At 47.3% G+C, this 20233-nt stretch overlaps 1 protein-coding gene across 3 annotated transcripts in view; it reads left to right on the top strand.

Moving 5' to 3' along the window:
- The window catches only part of LOC146075911 (uncharacterized), a 106014-nt gene that overhangs the window by 44276 nt on the left and 41505 nt on the right, over window positions 1–20233 (top strand). Inside the window, exon 3 of one of the 3 annotated variants that reach the window (XR_014473658.1) lies at window positions 7776–7940. Coding sequence is in view for 1 of the 3 variants with exons in the window: in XM_083185600.1 (XP_083041726.1) it covers window positions 7947–8984 (1038 nt within the window). In the remaining 2 variants the exon portion in view is untranslated. Of the gene's footprint in view, window positions 1–7775; window positions 20034–20233 lie in introns of those variants that run through there. The other 2 variants (XR_014473660.1, XM_083185600.1) reach the window with 2 other exon arrangements.

Raw genomic sequence — 20233 nt, forward strand, 5'->3', positions numbered from 1 at the left:
TGTACACCCTATAGCGATGGTGATGCATGCACTGTCTATCCTGCTTATCCTACATTAGATGCACAGATTGTTCAGCACACATCACAGGTGCATCGCTTGTGTGCCACCATGTGTGCTGAGCGATCTGTGCTTTAGCACCTCACTCAGCATGGAGGCAGCGTCGCCCCGTGTGTACACCGTATAGCGACGGTGATGCATGCACTGTCTATCCTGCTTATCCTACATTAGATGCACAGATTGCTCAGCACACATCACGGGTGCATCGCTTGTGTGCCACCATGTGTGCTGACGATCTGTGCTTTAGCACCTCACTCAGCATGGAGGCAGCGTCGCCCCGTGTGTACAACGTATAGCGATGGTGATGCATGCACTGTCTATCCTGCTTATCCTACATTAGATGCACAGATTGCTCAGCACACATCACGGGTGCATCGCTTGTGTGCCGACGTGTGCTGAGCGATCTGTGCTTTAGCACCTCACTTAGCATGGAGTCAGCGTCGCCCCGTGTGTACACCGTATAGCGATGGTGATGCATGCACTGTCTGTCCTGCCTATCCTACATTAGATATACAGATTGCTCAGCATACATCGCGGGTGAATCGGTTGTGTGTCGCCATGTGTGCTGAGTGATCTGTGCTTTAGCACCTCACTCAGCATGGAGGCAGCGTCGCCCTGTGTGTACACCGTATAGCGATGGTGATGCATGCACTGTCTATCCTGCTTATCCTACAGTAGATGCACGGATTGCTCAGCACACATCACGGGTGCATTGCTTGTGTGCCGCCATGTGTGCTGAGCGATCTGTGCTTTAGCACCTCACTCAGCATGGAGGCAGCGTCGCCCTGTGTGTACACCGTATAGCGATGGTGATGCATGCACTGTCTATCCTGCTTATCCTACAGTAGATGCACAGATTGCTCAGCACACATCACGGGTGCATCGCTTGTGTGCCGCCATGTGTGCTGAGCGATCTGTGCTTTAGCACCTCACTCAGCATGGAGGCAGTGTCGCCCCGTGTGTACACCCTATAGCGATGGTGATGCATGCACTGTCTATCCTGCTTATCCTACATTAGATGCACAGATTGCTCAGCACACATCGCAGGTGCATCCCATGTGTGCCACCATGTGTGCTGAGCGATCTAAGCTTTAGCACCTCACTCAGCATGGAGGCAGCGTCGCCCCGTGTGTACACCCTATAGCGATGGTGATGCATGCACTGTCTATCCTGCTTATCCTACATTAGATATACAGATTGCTCAGCACACATCATGGGTGCATCGCTTGTGTGCCGCCATGTGTGCTGAGCGATCTGTGCTTTAGCACCTCACTCAGCATGGAGGCAGCGTCGCCCCATGTGTACACCCTATAGCGATGGTGATACATGCACTGTCTATCCTGCCTATCCTACAGTAGATGCACAGATTGCTCAGCACACATCACGGGTGCATCGCTTGTGTGCCGCCATGTGTGCTGAGCGATCTGTGCTTTAGCACCTCACTCAGCATGGAGGCAGCGTCGCCCCGTGTGTACACCCTATAGCGATGGTGATGCATGCACTGTCTATCCTGCTTATCCTACATTACATGCACAGATTGCTCAGCACACATCACGGGTGCATCGCTTGTGTGTCGCCATGTGTGCTGAGCGATCTGTGCTTTAGCACCTCACGCAGCATGGAGGCACATTCGCCCCATGTATACACCCTATAGAGATGGTGATGCATGCACTGTCTATCCTGCTTATCCTACATTAGATGCACAGATTGCTCAGCACACATCACAGCTGCATCGCTTGTGTGCCGACGTGTGCTGAGTGATCTGTGCTTTAGCACCTCACTCAGCATGGAGGCAGCGTCGCCCCATGTGTACACCCTATAGCGATGGTGATGCATGCACTGTCTATCCTGCTTATCCTACATTAGATACACAGATTGCTCAGCACACATGACAGGTGCATCACTTGTGTGCTGCCATGTGTGCTGATGATCTGTGCTTTAGCTCCTCACTCAGCATGGAGGCAGCATCGCCCCGTGTGTACACCGTATGGTGATGCATGCACTGTCTATCCTGCTTATCCTACATTAGATGCACAGATTGCTCAGCACACATCACGGGTGCATCGCTTGTGTGCCACCATGTGTGCTGACGATCTGTGCTTTAGCACCTCACTCAGCATGGAGGCAGCGTCGCCCCGTGTGTACAACGTATAGCGATGGTGATGCATGCACTGTCTATCCTGCTTATCCTACATTAGATGCACAGATTGCTCAGCACACATCACGGGTGCATCGCTTGTGTGCCGACGTGTGCTGAGCGATCTGTGCTTTAGCACCTCACTTAGCATGGAGTCAGCGTCGCCCCGTGTGTACACCGTATAGCGATGGTGATGCATGCACTGTCTGTCCTGCCTATCCTACATTAGATATACAGATTGCTCAGCATACATCGCGGGTGAATCGGTTGTGTGTCGCCATGTGTGCTGAGTGATCTGTGCTTTAGCACCTCACTCAGCATGGAGGCAGCGTCGCCCTGTGTGTACACCGTATAGCGATGGTGATGCATGCACTGTCTATCCTGCTTATCCTACAGTAGATGCACAGATTGCTCAGCACACATCACGGGTGCATTGCTTGTGTGCCGCCATGTGTGCTGAGCGATCTGTGCTTTAGCACCTCACTCAGCATGGAGGCAGCGTCGCCCTGTGTGTACACCGTATAGCGATGGTGATGCATGCACTGTCTATCCTGCTTATCCTACATTAGATGCACAGATTGCTCAGCACACATCGCAGGTGCATCGCTTGTGTGTCGCCATGTGTGCTGAGCGATCTGTGCTTTAGCACCTAACTCAGCATGGAGGCAGTGTCGCCCCGTGTGTACACCCTATAGCGATGGTGATGCATGCACTGTCTATCCTGTTTATCCTACATTAGATGCACAGATTGCTCAGCACACATCGCAGGTGCATCCCATGTGTGCCACCATGTGTGCTGAGCGATCTAAGCTTTAGCACCTCACTCAGCATGGAGGCAGCGTCGCCCCGTGTGTACACCCTATAGCGATGGTGATGCATGCACTGTCTATCCTGCTTATCCTACATTAGATATACAGATTGCTCAGCACACATCATGGGTGCATCGCTTGTGTGCCGCCATGTGTGCTGAGCGATCTGTGCTTTAGCACCTCACTCAGCATGGAGGCAGCGTCGCCCCATGTGTACACCCTATAGCGATGGTGATACATGCACTGTCTATCCTGCCTATCCTACAGTAGATGCACAGATTGCTCAGCACACATCACGGGTGCATCGCTTGTGTGCCGCCATGTGTGCTGAGCGATCTGTGCTTTAGCACCTCACTCAGCATGGAGGCAGCGTCGCCCCGTGTGTACACCCTATAGCGATGGTGATGCATGCACTGTCTATCCTGCTTATCCTACATTACATGCACAGATTGCTCAGCACACATCACGGGTGCATCGCTTGTGTGCCGCCATGTGTGCTGAGCGATCTGTGCTTTAGCACCTCACGCAGCATGGAGGCAGCATCGCCCCATGTATACACCCTATAGAGATGGTGATGCATGCACTGTCTATCCTGCTTATCCTACATTAGATGCACAGATTGCTCAGCACACATCACAGCTGCATCGCTTGTGTGCCGACGTGTGCTGAGTTATCTGTGCTTTAGCACCTCACTCAGCATGGAGGCAGCGTCGCCCCATGTGTACACCCTATAGCGATGGTGATGCATGCACTGTCTATCCTGCTTATCCTACATTAGATACACAGATTGCTCAGCACACATGACAGGTGCATCACTTGTGTGCCGCCATGTGTGCTGATGATCTGTGCTTTAGCTCCTCACTCAGCATGGAGGCAGCATCGCCCCGTGTGTAGACCGTATAGTGATGGTGATGCATGCACTGTCTATCCTGCTTATCCTACATTAGATGCACAGATTGCTCAGCACACATCACGGGTGCATCGCTTGTGTGCCGCCATGTGTGCTGAGCGATCTGTGCTTTACCACCTCACTTAGCATGGAGGCAGCGTCGCCCTGTGTGTACACCGTATAGCGATGGTGATGCATGCACTGTCTATCCTGCTTATCCTACATTAGATGCACAGATTGCTCACCACGCATCACGGGTGCATCGCTTGTGTGTCGCCATGTGTGCTGAGCGATCTGTGCTTTACCACCTCACTTAGCATGGAGGCAGCGTCGCCCCGTGTGTCCTGGGCTTTTGTTGGTCATCCAGCTACTTTGATACATTTTGGCCTAAAAAGCAATGGTGTGAGTTGAGAGGTGTTCAGAATAGACGGGAAATGAGTGGAAATGAATGTCATTGTTGTAGTAATACTGTAGGAACAAAAAACATTCTGTCAATTTTATGTTTCTATTATTAAAAAAAAAAAAGATCCAAAACAAAAACAAAAAACCTGGGAGGGTGGTTTTGGCAAAACCAATCCAGAAACAGAGAAAAATGGTTACACCCACTGGCGAAGAATTACATAACATGAATAAACTTACACTATACAATACAATATCAATTTTCATATATTTGGGTCTCTAAATTCGATTGATATATCCCTCTAAAAATAGAGCTCAAAGAAAAGATACATAGTGCAACATTGTAACCATAAATGGATAATTATTTAATTTCAATGATCCACTCACAAAGTTGAAAGAAATTTGCGCATATCAAAGTAGGGATTCCTCCCACCAATCAATGGAACTTCCTCCTTTAGTCCTAGGGCTCAATAGAAGTGGATACAGTGCAAATAAGTTTGGTTAAAAACGAATGTACATTTATTCAAACAACTCACATGATACAGGAATTCTCAGCCCTTCAATAAGGGTACTGGACACAAACTGGTACAGATAACACCGCTCCCAACATTCAAGGGGCTCCCGGTTCCTCCGTCCAAGGGTCCGATCGATAGTGGCAATATGCTTAAGCCAAAGATATGCCCTTCCTCAGAAGCGTATTCGTCACCACCGAGCGGGGCCTTTTTAAACCCCCTTCAATTACATTTCACACGTGTTCTGGCTGGTGTTTTCACCGCCGGAAGTGACGCATCGCAAAGATATACTTTGCGTGTCACAAAGTCTTTTATGCTGTGTTCCGGCTTTGTGTGTTCCCCGCCGGAAGTAGGAAATCATCGGTGAACCGCATCAAGTTATCCATCTGGAACGCACATCCATTTTGGAGCCCTTATCCTTTTATGATGGGTCCATTGATAAAAATACTCCATATATATGTATTTCATGAGTCCACATATTAAGCGTCCAATTAGGGTACCCAAAATACAATAAGAAGTATATTAAAACGCTGAATAAATAAAATAATTATATATAAAAAATCATTGCTCACATAAGGAAGAGAGGAATAAAGTGACAGTGCTTTAAATAATTTAAATGGATCTATAATAAAATATCACTTTATTCCTCTCTTCCTTATTGTCACATCCACCATGGCTCTCACCCAAATCCCCTGTGCTGTGCCCAGCCCTAGGTTATCGAACCGCATGTCTAATGCTATGGCGCTCACCTCCGCTTGTGTCCCTGGTCCTGGTGGGGTACATGTGCCCGCGCTGTCACCTCATGGTGACAGTGGTGCTGTGTGCTTGGGTGCCATGCTAGGGCATGAGCGGCATGAGACCTGACCGCCATGTGTGTTTGTGCCTGGTTAGGCCTGTGTCTGAATGCCGGCTATTGCGCAGCTGTGTACACTCATTGCCGGCTGAAACCTGTCTCCCCTCTGGCGCCATCTTTCCGGTTACCTTAGCCTGTCCTGTGCGGCTCCGCCTCTCCTGTCAATAGACTGACCAATAGCCGCACAGTTCACCTGTTAAGTACTGACTGGCCGGGTTAGACCGGCAGTCAGTACAATGAAGTCTATGCCTAAGCATCATTGCTCCGGTCTGGCTCTGTAGTTTCCTGCTACAATCCTTGTGTGTTCAAGTGAAGTATTCTCCTGCTGATCGTCTCACTGCTTCTTGTGCACCATGGACTCCACTGCCGCCAATGCGGACCAAGTAAGGTTAGCCCCCCAAAGGGGTAATATCTTACTTATCTATCCCGACGGTTATTATCCACGGTCACCTCTGATTGCAGCCACGATCCAATCCAGCAAGGACAAACTTCTTCATTGTTATTCTTTATTCATCCAATCATCCAACCTTCCATCCAATCTTCCAGTTAATTCTTCAATCTTCAATCAAACATCCAATCCTTCAACCAATTATTCAATTACCTAATCAAACCTCCAATTCTTCAGTTATTTTTCAATTCTTCAAACACTCCAATATTCTTTCAAGTACCAAGCATCATCTTATTCTACAATAACGTATTGGACTATTGACTTTTTACTATTGCATAACCTACAGTATATATTTGTGCCACCAGTATCAACTTGTATTACAGTATATTTATTTAACCGGTTTTCATTTTATCCTATTGCTTCACTCCTTCTGTCGTTGATGCAACAACCTTACATTAAAGCACCCAGCCTCCATTACACTCCAGCTGGTGCTTCAAAGAACGTGACACTTATGTGTGCAATGATTTTTTATATATAATTATTTTATTTATTCAGCATTTTAATATACTTCTAATTGTATTTTGGGTTCCCTAATTGGACGCTTAATATGTGGACTTATGAAATACATATATTTGGAGTATTTTTATCAATGGACCCGTCTGTCATAAAAGGATAAGGACTCCAAAATGGATGTGCGTTCCAGATGGATAACTTGATGCGGTTCACCGATGATTTCCTACTTCCGGCGGGGAACACACAAAGCCGGAACACAGCATAATACGATACGTCACTTCCGGCGGTGAAAACACCAGCCGGAACACCTGTGAAATGTAATTGAAGGGGGTTTAAAAAGGCCCCGCTCGGTGGAGACGAATACGCTTCTGATGAAGGGTATATCTTTGCCCGAAAGCGCGCTTAAGCATATCGCCACTATCGATCGGACCCTTGGACGGAGGAACCGGGAGCTGCTTGAATGTTGGGAGCGGTGTTATCTGTACCAGTTTGTGTCCAGTACCCTTATTGAAGGGGTTGTTTGAATAAATGTACATTCGTTTTTAAACCAAACTTATTTGCACTTTACTACTATTGAGCCCTAGGACTAAAGGAGGAAGTTCCATTGATTGGTGGGAGGAATCCCTACTTTGATATGCGCAAATTTCTTTCAACTTTGTGAGTGGATCATTGAAATTAAATAATTATCCATTTATGGTTACAATGTTGCCCTATGTGTCTTTCTTTGAGCTCTATTTTTAGAGGGATATATCAATCAAATTTAGAGACCAAAATATCTGAAAATTGATATTGTGTAAGTTTATTCATGTTATGTAATTCTTCGCCAGTGGGTATCACCATTTTTCTCTGTTTCACATTTCAAATTGAGCTTTTTTGGTTAAGGCTTATTTTTGTGTTACCCTGGGCTGAGTTATTGCAATAACACTGAGGGATCAGTATTTTTTCTATCTCTGTTAAAACCAATCCAGAGCCAAAGCACTAAACCCATAAAATGTCCGGGTGCACACTCCTAACTGGTATCTGCTGTAGTAAGGTAGCGAGATCTGTGCTGTGCATCTGACAGCAAATAGTCCCAGCCATTTGGCAACATACAGAAATATAAAACAATGGCCCACGACTGATATGTGTTCTATATAGAAATGTTCCTTACACAATATAACCCTGACATCACACTTGTACTACAGTATGTTAACCTTTTACATTTTACCTGTCTTACAGGACGATTGTACAACATCTTCTTATATTTTGAGTCCAAATCCTGCTCAAGGGGACGTTGTTCTCTGATCCAGCCAACCAAAGTCATAATTTCTTCTTACACCTGGAGGATTAAAGTGACTTTATTTTGTGGATAGAAGAAACATTCAACAATTAATTTTTCTTATCTCGTACATGATGAGTCTCACAGGGGAGAGACCACATGTGTGCTCTGAGTGTGACAAAGGCTTTACATATAAATCACAGCTTCTCATACATCTGAGGAGTCACACAGGAGAGAAACCATATAAATGTTCTGAATGCAGCAAATGTTTTTCCCATAAGTCAAATATTGTCCTACATCAGAGGAGTCACACAGGAGAGAAGCCATATAAATGTTCTGAATGCAGCAAATGTTTTCCCCAGAAGTCATATCTTGTCCGACATCTGAGGAGTCACACAGGAGAGAAACCATTTACATGTTCTGAATGCAGCAAATGTTTTTCCCAGAAGTCACATCTTGTCCTACATCAGAGCAATCACACAGGAGAGAAACCATATAAATGTTCGGAATGCAGCAAATGTTTTTTCCAGAAGTCAGAGCTTGTCCGACATCAGAGGAATCACACAGGAGAGAAACCATATAAATGTTCTGAATGTAGCAAATGTTTTCCCCGGCAGTCACATCTTGTCCAACATCAGAGGAGTCACACAGGAGAGAAACCATATAAATGTTCTGAATGCAGCAAATGTTTTTCCCAGAAGTCAGATCTTGTCCAACATCAGAGGAGTCACACAGGAGAGAAACCATATAAATGTTCTGAATGTAGCAAATGTTTTCCCCGGCAGTCACAGCTTGTCCAACATCAGAGGAGTCACACAGGAGAGAAACCATATAAATGTTCTGAATGCAGCAAATGTTTTCCCCGGAAGTCACATCTTGTCCGACATCAGAGGAGTCACACAGGAGAGAAGCCATATAAATGTTCTGAATGCAGCAAATGTTTTTCCCAGCAGTCACATCTTGTCCTACATCAGAGGAGTCACACAGGGGAGAGACCATATGAATGTTCTGAATGCAGCAAATGTTATTCCGACAAGTCAAAGCTTGTCCAACATCAGAGGAGTCACACAGGAGAGAAACCATATAAATGTTCTGACTGCAGCAAATGTTTTTCCCATAAGTCCGAGCTTGTCCAACATCAGAGGAGTCTTCTCAGAGGTACCTTCTGAGGAAACTGCTGCTTACCCACATAGCGGAGAAACGCGTCAAGGGATTTTACCAGCTGGCACTCCGTGTAGCCGACTCAGAGCAACCGCTTAACAATCTACCTCAACCTGCCTTAAAAATCTCCAAGCCGTTCCAGAGTGACCACCCCAGTGTGTTGCTATCTTCAACAAGCAGCCGGCGTCTGACCGGTAATTCAAGCCACCGCAACCTGGGTGAGTGTTTGCACTGTGTTCTGACTTCTGTGATTCCCGGCAGTACAGCAAACTTCCATCCGCGCTGTTTGCCGGAGACGGACGGCTCGCCCCCTGTGAAACATCTCATCAGCGGGTTGTCAACAGGCGGCGACCGCTGACAGGGGTGCTGGAGCTGTCTGTTGAATATACACAGCACAACTGAATATTTCTCTCGGCTGTTCAAATCTCAAAGGATCTGAGGTCGGTTAATCATTTATAAATACTCTGAGTAAGCCACTGACATTTATAATTCCCCAAATCCATTTAAGGATCAATTTAAAGGACAATCAGCTGTCTATTACAGCCCTTGAAATCGTCAATAGGAGTGTGTGCGAATATATCGATTCTACTGGTAGTGGTATTGAGCTCTGTAATATACAGCTCTTCTGCTGGTGATGGTACTGAGCCCTGTAATATACAGCTCTTCTGCTGGTGCCGGAACTAAGCTCTGTAATATACAGATGTTCTGTTGGTGCCGGTACTGAGCTCTGTAATATACAGCTGTTCTGCTGGTGCCGGTACTGAGCTCTGTAATATACAGCTGGTCTGCTGGCACCGGTACTGAGCTCTGTAATATACAGCTGTTCTGCTGGTGCCGGTACTGAGCTCTGTAATATACAGCTGGTCTGCTGGCACCGGTACTGAGTTCTGTAATATACAGCTGTTCTGCTGGTGCCGGTGAGCTCTGTAATATACAGCTGGTCTGCATGTACCGGTACTGAGCTCTGTAATATACAGATGTTCTGCTGGTGGCAGTACTGAGCTCTGTAATATACAGCTGTACTGCTGGTGCCAATACTATGCTCTGTAATATACAGCTGTTCTGCTGGTGCCGGTACTGAGCTCTGTAATATACAGCTGTTCTGCTGGTGCCGGTACTGAGCTCTGTAATATACAGCTTTTCTGCTGGTGCTGGTACTGAGCTCTGTAATATACAGCTGGTCTGCTTGTGCCGGTACTGAGCTCTGTAATATACAGCTGTTCTGCTGGTACCGGTACTGAGCTCTGTAATATAAAGCTGTTTTGCTGATGCCGGTACTGAGCTCTGTAATATACAGCTGTTCTGCTGGTGCCGCTACTGAGCTCTGTAATAATAAGCTGGTCTGCTGGCACCGGTACTGAGCTCTGTAATATACAGCTGTTCTGCTGATGCCGGTACTGGGCTCTGTAATATACAGCTGTTCTGCTGATGCCGGTACTGAGCTCTGTAATATACAGCTGTTCTGCTGGTGCCGGTACTGAGCTCTGTAATATACAGCTGGTTCTGCTGGTGCCGGTCCTGAGCTCTGTAATATACAGCTGTTCTGTTGATGCTGGTACTGAGCTCTGTAATATACAACTGTTTTGCTGATGCTGGTACTGAGCTCTGTAATATACAGCTGGTCTGCTGGTGGCAGTGCTGAGCTCTGTAATATACAGCTGTTCTGCTGGTGCCGGTACTGAGCTCTGTAATATAAAGCTGTTCTGCTGATGCCGGTACTGAGCTCTGTAATATATTGCAGGGCTGCCAACAGACGCGGGCTGTGGGTACTGTTGTCCAGGGCCCTGGGCTCTGGAAGGGCCAGCAACCCCCCCCCCCCCCCCTCCTCGACTCTCTCTGCTGTGCTGCCTGTTTTTTCAATGCAGAATGCCAGCCGCCAGTTAAAATGCTACACTGGCTTTTGAGCCACTCAGAGCTTGTTTACCATTAGCCCAGGGATGGGAAACCTTTTGCCCTCCAGCTGTTGTCCTTCTACTCTATTTGGTCATGCTAAAACTGTTACAGGGCATGCTGGAATGTATAATTCAACAACATCTGGAGTACCGAAGGTTCCCCATCTCTTCGTTAGCCAATCAGAGCAGCTGCCGGTACACAAGCTCTTATTGGCTCACCAGCCGGTGCGGCATTTTAATTGGACGCGGCATCAGCCAACCGGTGACAAACACCCGTGGCGGAGGGAAGGTGCAGCATGGCCCTCCTGGGCTCCTGGGATATAATAGAAATACATTGTGCTGCATAATATGGTCCTCATTCTTATTCTTATACTTTCGGTCCCCCATGCATTTGCACGGGGGACAGCAGATGGTTGTGCTCTGTGCAGGGCTTCTGTGCCGTGATGCTCACACAGGGGCGGGGGGAGGACGGGTGTGGTGGCAGCACTCCGACATGAGAAGGACCAGTGTTCCTTTACAAATGCTGGGCATTCCCACTGACATATTTGCGAGTCCTGGAGAAATCATTCAATGGTCAGGTCCATCAAATGATTTCTCCAGCAGTGGGCACATGTGAGGGGAGGTGTGTTCATAACACATTGCCTTGCATAGTTGTGAGGGGATACGGCGGTGCGGCACAACAACTGCTCGGTAAGCTGTGAGCTTCGTATCTTACTGAGCAGATCAGAATGAAGCCTCTATTTCTCCCTCCGCCAGCAGGGGACACTGCAGTCTTCACGTGTGGGATAGAGTTGGTGTACTGGAGGAGTCGGCACTTTAAGAAAGTTTAATTGTGGCTGGCTCCTCCCCCCTCTATCCCCACCAGACCTCAGTCTTAGAAAAAGTGCCTGGAGGAGTCGGTCTCCTGGGCAGGGTCATCCTAGGGAGACCCAAGTTTACTTTTTTATTATTAATTTTTTTTTTATTTTACTACAAAACGACACAGGCACGAATGCCTGCTACGTGGGATCCTGGAGGGGTCCGGTCGACACTGCACGCAGTGCTTCCTCCGGTACCCAAGCCACCTGAGCAGCCGCTCAGGGGACCCGCCGCATCTGCACGCGGCTTAGCATTACGGGTCCAGGGCTCTCCCCCGCACTCCAGGAAGGCTACCTTTGGGTAAGCGGCGCTGTGCGCCATTCAAGGGGGCGGCCAGTCGGAGCGTGCTGGCCGAGAGAGAGAGTGTGTCACTCTGCAGCACGCAGTGCTCGCAGCGTTGACAAGGAGGGCTGAGGCTTTTCAAAATGTACCGCCCGGGAGCGGCGTGAAAAAGCACACGCGTGTGGGGGGCGGAGCTTATCTCTCCTCACGGTGGGCGCCATTGCTCACACCGCTACTCAGCTCCAGCATCTCTCCAATACTACGCCTGCAGACCTGTTTCACCAGTCCCTGCTTGCACCGCTCAGCGCTCTCCCCGGAGATCACAGGGATACTGTGAGTCATAAGGGGGTTATTACTGTTTGTTATTTCAGTTATCTGAAATATCAATTGGGAGGGAAGTGGCTCCTCTCTCTCTGTTGAAGCCAGGCCTCAGACTTCTTCATCCTGTCCTGTGGGTGATAGTTTGTCTGCCGGTGTGTTTGGGTGTCTACAGTATATCTGCATTACTGTCTGTTTAATACTACAGTGTACTATGGCAGGAAAGGCTACCTCTTCCAAGGCAGCTCAAAAGGTATACACCTGCAAAAACTGCAGGGATCAGTATACCCAACACAAAAAGGGAGTATCCCTTTGTGAGACATGCTACGCTGTTACACAGGTGCCTGTGCTCATACAATCACCTGGGTCTCAGCCCCCTGTGCTCATAAAGCCACCAAATCAGATACCTGATACATTGCAGACTGTTCTAACTAACCTCACAGCTGAATTAGCAGCATCTAAGAGGGGAAGAGAGGTTTTTCAATCTCAATTGACACAACTCTCTTCTACTGTTGATTCTATACAGCAGGCTATATTACCCTCCACACAGGCAAGGCCCTCTTCACCGGGACCGGTAAAAAGAAAGGTTGCCTCTGTTTTATTTGTCTCTGACGATGCACAGGCACATTTAGATGATATTGATGTTAATGCTGACGATCCTTATCAGGACCCTGTAGCAGATGATCAGGACGCCCAGGGCGTGGAGGGGCTTATAAGGGAGATTCGTTCTACCCTTAACATTGCAGAGGCAAACTATAACTTTTCCAGACTCAGAGGAATTGGACAATCCTCTTTTTAAAGTCTGGAAAACCCCTGACAAAAAATTTCAGATGTCAAAAAGATTCAACTCTTTATACCCCTTTTCGGCGGAATCCAGGGCAAAATGGGAGACTCCTCCCACCCCTGATCTTTGTCCCGCCTCTCATAGAAGACTACTCTTCCCATTCCGGGGGCTGTATCTCTGAAAGAAGCGCCAGACAGGCGCCTGGATTGTTCTTTAAAGAACATTTACACTACAGTAGGGGTGATTTTGCGCCCAGCCCTCGCCTCCTCTTGGGTGGCCAGAGCGATGGAAAATTGGGCGGGCGATCTAATTAGGGGTCTGGAACAAAATACACCTAGAGATGAGCTATTAGTTTTAGCAAAGTGCATCAGAGACGCTTCCACGTATGTAGGGGAAGCAGCATCTGATGTGTCTATCCTAGCGGCAAAGGCCTCAGCTTCAGCCGTCCTGGCTAGACGCACTGTTTGGCTTAGATCCTGGCAGGCGGAGCCAGAGATCAAAAAAGCTGTAGAGGCGCTCCCATACTTGGGAGATACCCTGTTTGGCCCGGAACTTGACAAGCTTATTTCTCAGGCCACTGGGGGGAAATCTGCATTCCTCCCCTCCTCGGCTCCTGCGCCAAAAAGGCAGTTTGTTAACCCTACTTTTCGTTCCTTTCGAGGTAGTTCAGGATTCAGGGGCCGTTCAAGAGGTGGTTTCTCCTCCTTCAGGGGCCGCAGAGGTCGAGGCAGACCTGCACAGGCCACTGCCACCACCTCTCATAGAGACACCAAGCCCACTGACAAGTCAGTGGCATGACTGGCTTCCCGCTCACTTGGGGGACCCCAAGGTGGGCGCCAGACTGTTACTTTTTGCAGAGACGTGGAAAACACATTGCAAGGATGCATGGGTACTTCAGATAGTCTCGCAGGGTTACAAGCTGGAGTTTACCACTCCGCCTCCAAAAACGTTCTTCCCAATAGGACTCCCATCTTCCGCAGAGGCAAGATTGGCTCTATGTGGAGCCATCCAGACCCTTCTCTCGTCAGGAGTAATAATCCCTGTTCCACCTCAACAGCAAGGCACGGGGTATTACTCAAGCATTTTTGTAGTGCCAAAACCGGACGGTTCTGTCCGCCCAATCCTAAATTTAAAACACTTTAAACAAATTTGTGTATTACCACAAATTCAAAATGGAGTCAATCCGTTCTGTAGTGGCGTCTTTGGAAAAAGGAGAATTTCTCCTTTCCTTAGACATAAAGGACGCGTACCTTCATATCCCAGTTTGGGAACCACATCAGAGGTTCCTCAGATTTGCGATACAAGACCGCCATTTCCAATTCAGAGGAATCCCCTTCGGCCTTTCTTCCGCCCCTCGGGTGTTTACAAAAGTAATGGCATGCATGATAACAGAAAATGGAAAAAAACTGCGCAAGGGGAAACACTAATAGTTAATAATCAAATAAATTTATTATACAATATTAAATGTACATATGGTATGTGGCCACAACCTGTAAAAACTTAGGATATAAAATACATCCACATAAAAATAAAAAAATATATATAAACAAAAATAAAAATATATAAAGATATACAGTGTAAATACTACATCGCACAAATCACACACAATAACAGCTCTTCGTCTCCAGGGTATAACCATCATCCCATACCTGGACGATCTTCTCCTGAAATCGCAAAGTCAAGAACAGTTGGTAGCGGATGCTATCCAAACTTGCAGTTTTCTGGTAAAAAATGGGTGGATAGTGAACTTAAAAAAATCACAACTCAATCCGTCGCAGAGGCTGCAATTTCTCGGTCTTATCCTAGACACAGTCGAGGAAAGAGTCTTTTTACCAATGGACAAAATAAGGACGTTACAAACAAGAGTGAGACAGGTCTTACAGGCCTGGAGGGTCTCGGCCCACCTGTGTACCCGGCTGTTAGGACTAATGGTGGCTTCGTTCGAAGCTCTGCCCTACGGCCGATTCCACTCTCAAACTTTTCAAGAGAATCTGTTATTACAATGGTCGGGATCACACCTTCAGATTCACAAGAGAATTACTCTCTCGCAGAAGGCTCGCTTGTCTCTTCTGTGGTGGCTCCACACACCTCATCTGCTTCAAGGGCGCAGCTTCAGTCCTTGTGCATGGACCATAGTTACAACAGATGCCAGTCTCTGGGGCTGGGGGGTGGTAACTTTAGACCACACCTTCCAGGGAAGGTGGTCGCCGCAAGAGGCAAGACTCCCCATCAACATCTTAGAATTGAGAGCCATCAGACTGGCTCTGTTACAGGCCCACAGCATTCTGCGGGGGCGTCAAATCAGGATTCAGTCGGACAATGCGACGGCAGTCGCTTATATAAATCGCCAGGGAGGCACCAGGAGCAGAGCTGCCATGCGGGAGGTCCGCCCAATTCTGGAATGGGCGGAAGCTCATGCCTCAAACTTCTCGGCAATCTTCATACCGGGGGTAGAGAATTGGCAAGCAAACTACCTCAGTCGCCAAGACTTTCACCCGGAGGAGTGGGCTCTCCATCCGGAGGTCTTCCACCAGCTGACCCTGCGATGGGGGAGTCCCCAAATAGACTTAATGGCCTCCAGACTGAATCATCAGATTCCGGTTTACTGTGCCAGGTCCCTGGACCCAGCAGCAGTGGCAGTAGACGCCATGTCGATACCGTGGAACTACAGCCTGGTGTACGTATTTCCACCATTCCCGCTTCTTCCATGAGTTCTAAAAAAGATAAAGAGGGAAAACACATCTGTAATCTTAATAGCCCCGGACTGGCCAAGGAGGTCGTGGTACTCCGACCTCAGGCGCCTGCTGGTAGAACCACCTTGGCCACTACCACAACGACCAGACCTACTCCAGCAGGGACCATTCGTCTACCCAAGCTTACGTCATCTACATTTAACGGCTTGGCTGTTGAAGCCGAATTGCTAAAAAGGAGGGGCATTCCTTCAAAGGTTATACCAACGATGCTCCATGCTCGGAAAAGTGTAACTGCAGCCCATTATCACAGAATTTGGAAGAGTTACATATGGTTTTCCTAAAGCAGTTTTTAAGTTGTCCAGATTGTTAGAATTCCTCCAAGTAGGTCTGGAGAAAGGATTGCGTTTGGCCTCGCTAAAGGTACAATTATCAGCACTATCGGTTTTCTTCCACCGCCGGTTAGCTGTCATACCGGAAGTACAAACCTTCCTAAAAGGGGCGTTGAGACTTCAACCTCCTTTTGTATCGCCCACTGAACCTTGGGACTTGTCTTTGGTTCTCAGTTTTCTGCAGTCAGACATTTTTGAACCTCTGGATTTAGTAGATCTAAAACACATCACATGGAAAACACTTATGCTTCTAGCATTGGCCTCTGCTCGAAGGGTTTCAGAATTAGGGGCCTTATCCTGTCGTTCCCCTTTTCTTATCATTCATAACGACAGAGCTGAATTGAGGACCAATCGGTCTTTTCTCCCCAAGGTGGTTTCCGCCTTTCATCTAAACCAGCCTATTGTTATCCCGGTTTTCAAAGAAGACTCTGCATCTTTGGATGCAGTGAGGGCTCTGCGTATTTACCTAGCCAAGACTGCACCTTTTAGGAAAACAGACAGTCTTTTCATCCTCTATGCTGCTGATCGCAAGGGGTGGCCTGCGTCCAAGCAGACTTTGGCGCGCTGGAATTGTCTGACCATTAAAGCAGCCTACCTTAATTCAAATCGAGGTGTTCCAGCGGGAATTACCACACACTCTACCAGATCAGTAAGCACTTCTTGGGCCTTAGCAAGAGGGGCCTCCCTATCTCAAGTATGCAGGGCGGTCACCTGGTCGGGTTCTGACACCTTTGCCAGGTCAGAGGCGTCCTTTGGCAGAGCAGTTCTGCAGGAATCCCAGCGCTCTCCCACCCAGGAGTAGTGCTTTGGTATTATTCCCATACGTGAAGACTGCAGTGTCCCCTGCTGGCCGAGGGAGAAATAAGGAATTTGGTACTCACCGATAATTCCCTTTCTCCAAGGCAGCAGGGGACACTGCACGCCCTCCCAGCGCTAGTCTTCCTGCCATGTTACACTTTACGTTAGTTTTGACTGAACGTTATCATATTAAGGCATGTAAGGTTTTGGGTCATGTCAGTTATACACAATAATAGTGTTGAATTGTATATCTATATTAATATTGTTTTTGTTTCTTTGTCTGTTTGATGGATAACTTGTGTTACCTGTCTATAGCTTTTAGCATTCTCCTCCTCCTATCGGTCTTTCTGCCCTATTACCTCGTCCTCACGGTCACAGTTTTTCTAAGACTGAGGTCTGGTGGGGATAGAGGGGGGAGGAGCCAGCCACAATTAAACTTTCTTAAAGTGCCGACTCCTCCAGTACACCAACTCTATCCCATACATGAAGACTGCAGTGTCCCCTGCTGCCTTGGAGAAAGGGAATTATCGGTGAGTACCAAATTCCTTATTTTTTAGTTGCAATACCGAACGCACATCGGTATCGCAAGCCCTCGTAACACTGGGCGATTTTGGCTAACCTTCCTTACCATTTTGACTATTGTCCTTATTTAGATCTGATCGCAGTACAAATTTATTCTCAAAATGGGCAAAACCATGTGCACTGCTGGTGGGGCAGATGTAACATGTGCAGAGACAGTTCAATTTGTCTAGGGCAGGGGTGGGGAACCTCAGGCCCGGGGGCCGTATGCGGCCCCCGTAGCCAGTCTGAGTGGCCTTCCCCCCCGCCTGGCAGCTTTGCCGGGAGTCAAGTACAGGGGAATTCTCGCGAGAGGTCGGTAGTTCTCGCGAGATTCCTCTTAATCAACAGCAGCCGGAGACTGTCAGTCCTATTCAGTGGCAGCCGCTGGAGTGTGGGACGGCTGCAGCAGGACAATTTGTAAGAGACATTTTTACATACGGCCCCCGAAGGATTTTTTCCCCATACAAACGGCCCTTGGCACAAAAAAGGTTCCCCACCCCTGGTCTAGGGTGTGTTGAAACTGAAATCTAAATTGCAGTGTAAAAATAATGTAGCCAGTATTTACCCTGCACAGATACAAAATAACTCACATAAATCTAACTCTCTGCCATGTTACATCTGCCCCACCTGCAGTGTACATGTCTTTGCCCATTTTGAGAACAAATTTGTACTGCGATCGGATCTGAATAAGGGCCCATATGTAGGCAAAAACGTAGGGTGTGGCTTCCGGGGAAGTGGCATTGCCACTTATTAGTACCAAGTCACATTACAACACACACACTACACCAGGTAAAGCTCCTTAGACACACTACACCAGGATTACACATTATGCCACACACTGTAATGCCTATTACACCAAAATGCTTATTGCACTTACATTTTATGCCACATAACTGCTGCTTTCCTACATGCTCTTTGACGGGAGTTACAGGCTCGTTGCCAGACATTGCATGCTTATTGCCAGGGGTTTATTTTTAGATGCCAGGAGTTACATGCTCATTGCCAAGGGTTACATGGGGTATGGGTCATAGGTTTCACAAGAGGAAGTTCGACCACTGAAGGTTGACATGCATCAAGGTCGACATGGGTTACATCGACACAGGCATTAGGTCGACATGCACAAGGTCCACAGTCAAAAGGTTGACATGGGGTTTTTCACTATTTTGTCCCGTATGTTGACACAGTCAACATGGACATAAAAAAGTGCATCACATCCCCTCGCATGAATCGCTTTGCTCGGCACAATATTTTATTTTCCAACCTTGCCCTAGTGGATGGTAGGACATGAAATACCGCCTGTCAGCTCAAAAAAAGTGAAAAACCCCATGTCGACCTACTGACCTTGTCGACCTAATGACTATTTTGACCTAATCCTATGCTGACCTTCAGTCATGTCAACCTTCATGCATGTTGACATGCAGTGGTTGAACTAATGACTGTCTACCTTCCTCTTGTCAGCCTAGTGACCATATACCATTACATGCTCAGGGGAAGTTACAGGCTGGTTGGCAGGTGGTTACATGCTCATTGACCAGGGAGAATACATGCATATTGCCAGGGGAGCTCGTTGCCCAGGGACTGTCACATGCTCGTTGTCTGGGGATGTGCACTGTGTGAAAGAGCTCGAGGAATCTGCATTTCCAAGTACCACTGGTCACTCCCCTGTCAGAAGTTAGAGGTTCTGGAGCACCTCTAGCATCTGTCTCCAACCAGACGGCAGCCATCTTTGGAGGGGTGCAGTGCCTCTGTATGAGGACAGTGACCCTGAGCTGCTGCTGCCCACTGGTCCCACTCAGCAGCTCCTGTTCTGCTGATGCTGTGGCTACACCGTGTTTCCCCGATAAGACAATGTAGTAATTTGTTTTTGTTCCAAAACACAACATAGGGCTTATTTTAATTAACATTGATAGAGTGAATCTTACTAAATACTATATTGTCTATATAAGCTGAAGTTTCCTTTAAGTACAAAGTATTAAGGATTATGTGTTATAAGAATTAGAACAAATGTATGGTTCTATCCTCAAGTAGTTAAAACAGTTAATATGAATGTATGTTCTCTATATGTCTCTATATTTGCTAAGAACACCAATTAATATAGATTCAAACCAGATGTGGAGTACAAGCCACGACTACAGAATCACATTCCAATAGACACGTTGGGGGAGAAGAATATACATTCCCTTATAAGGCAAGGTTTCTAGAAGGATCCATACATTCTATGGGAGTTGACTGCAATAGTTAGCGTAATATAGAAACTACTCCCAGTCTATAGAGGTTCACTCCTATTATGATGTAAGAGATACCACGTTTTCCTACGTTTCCCTACGTTGAACCAAAGTTTTAATTGTTAACCCCACCTTAGGGGTGTGTTGTATATGAATATGTATGTTTTTGTAATAAGCCCTCCTTTATGGGAGTGGGGGAACAGTATTTTATAGCATAAATATGAGGACTGTAAGCACAATAAAGAACATATTTTTAACTTCTTCTCGATGGTCAGCGTAACTTCTGGTCTGGTGATGTCTGAGTACTGAAAACTGCTGGGGCTCAAATTACCATCCATCAACGCTCCCCCAGTCCTGCTTTTATCCCCATCATGCCCCTCAGTCCTGCTTTTATCCTCATCATGCCCCTCAGTCCTGCTTTTATCCCTATCAGGCCCCTCAGTCCTGCTTTTATCCC

Source organism: Crinia signifera, chromosome 4, assembly GCF_055691185.1.
Source record: "Crinia signifera chromosome 4, ASM5569118v1, whole genome shotgun sequence".
NCBI classification, from domain to species: Eukaryota; Metazoa; Chordata; class Amphibia; order Anura; family Myobatrachidae; genus Crinia; species Crinia signifera.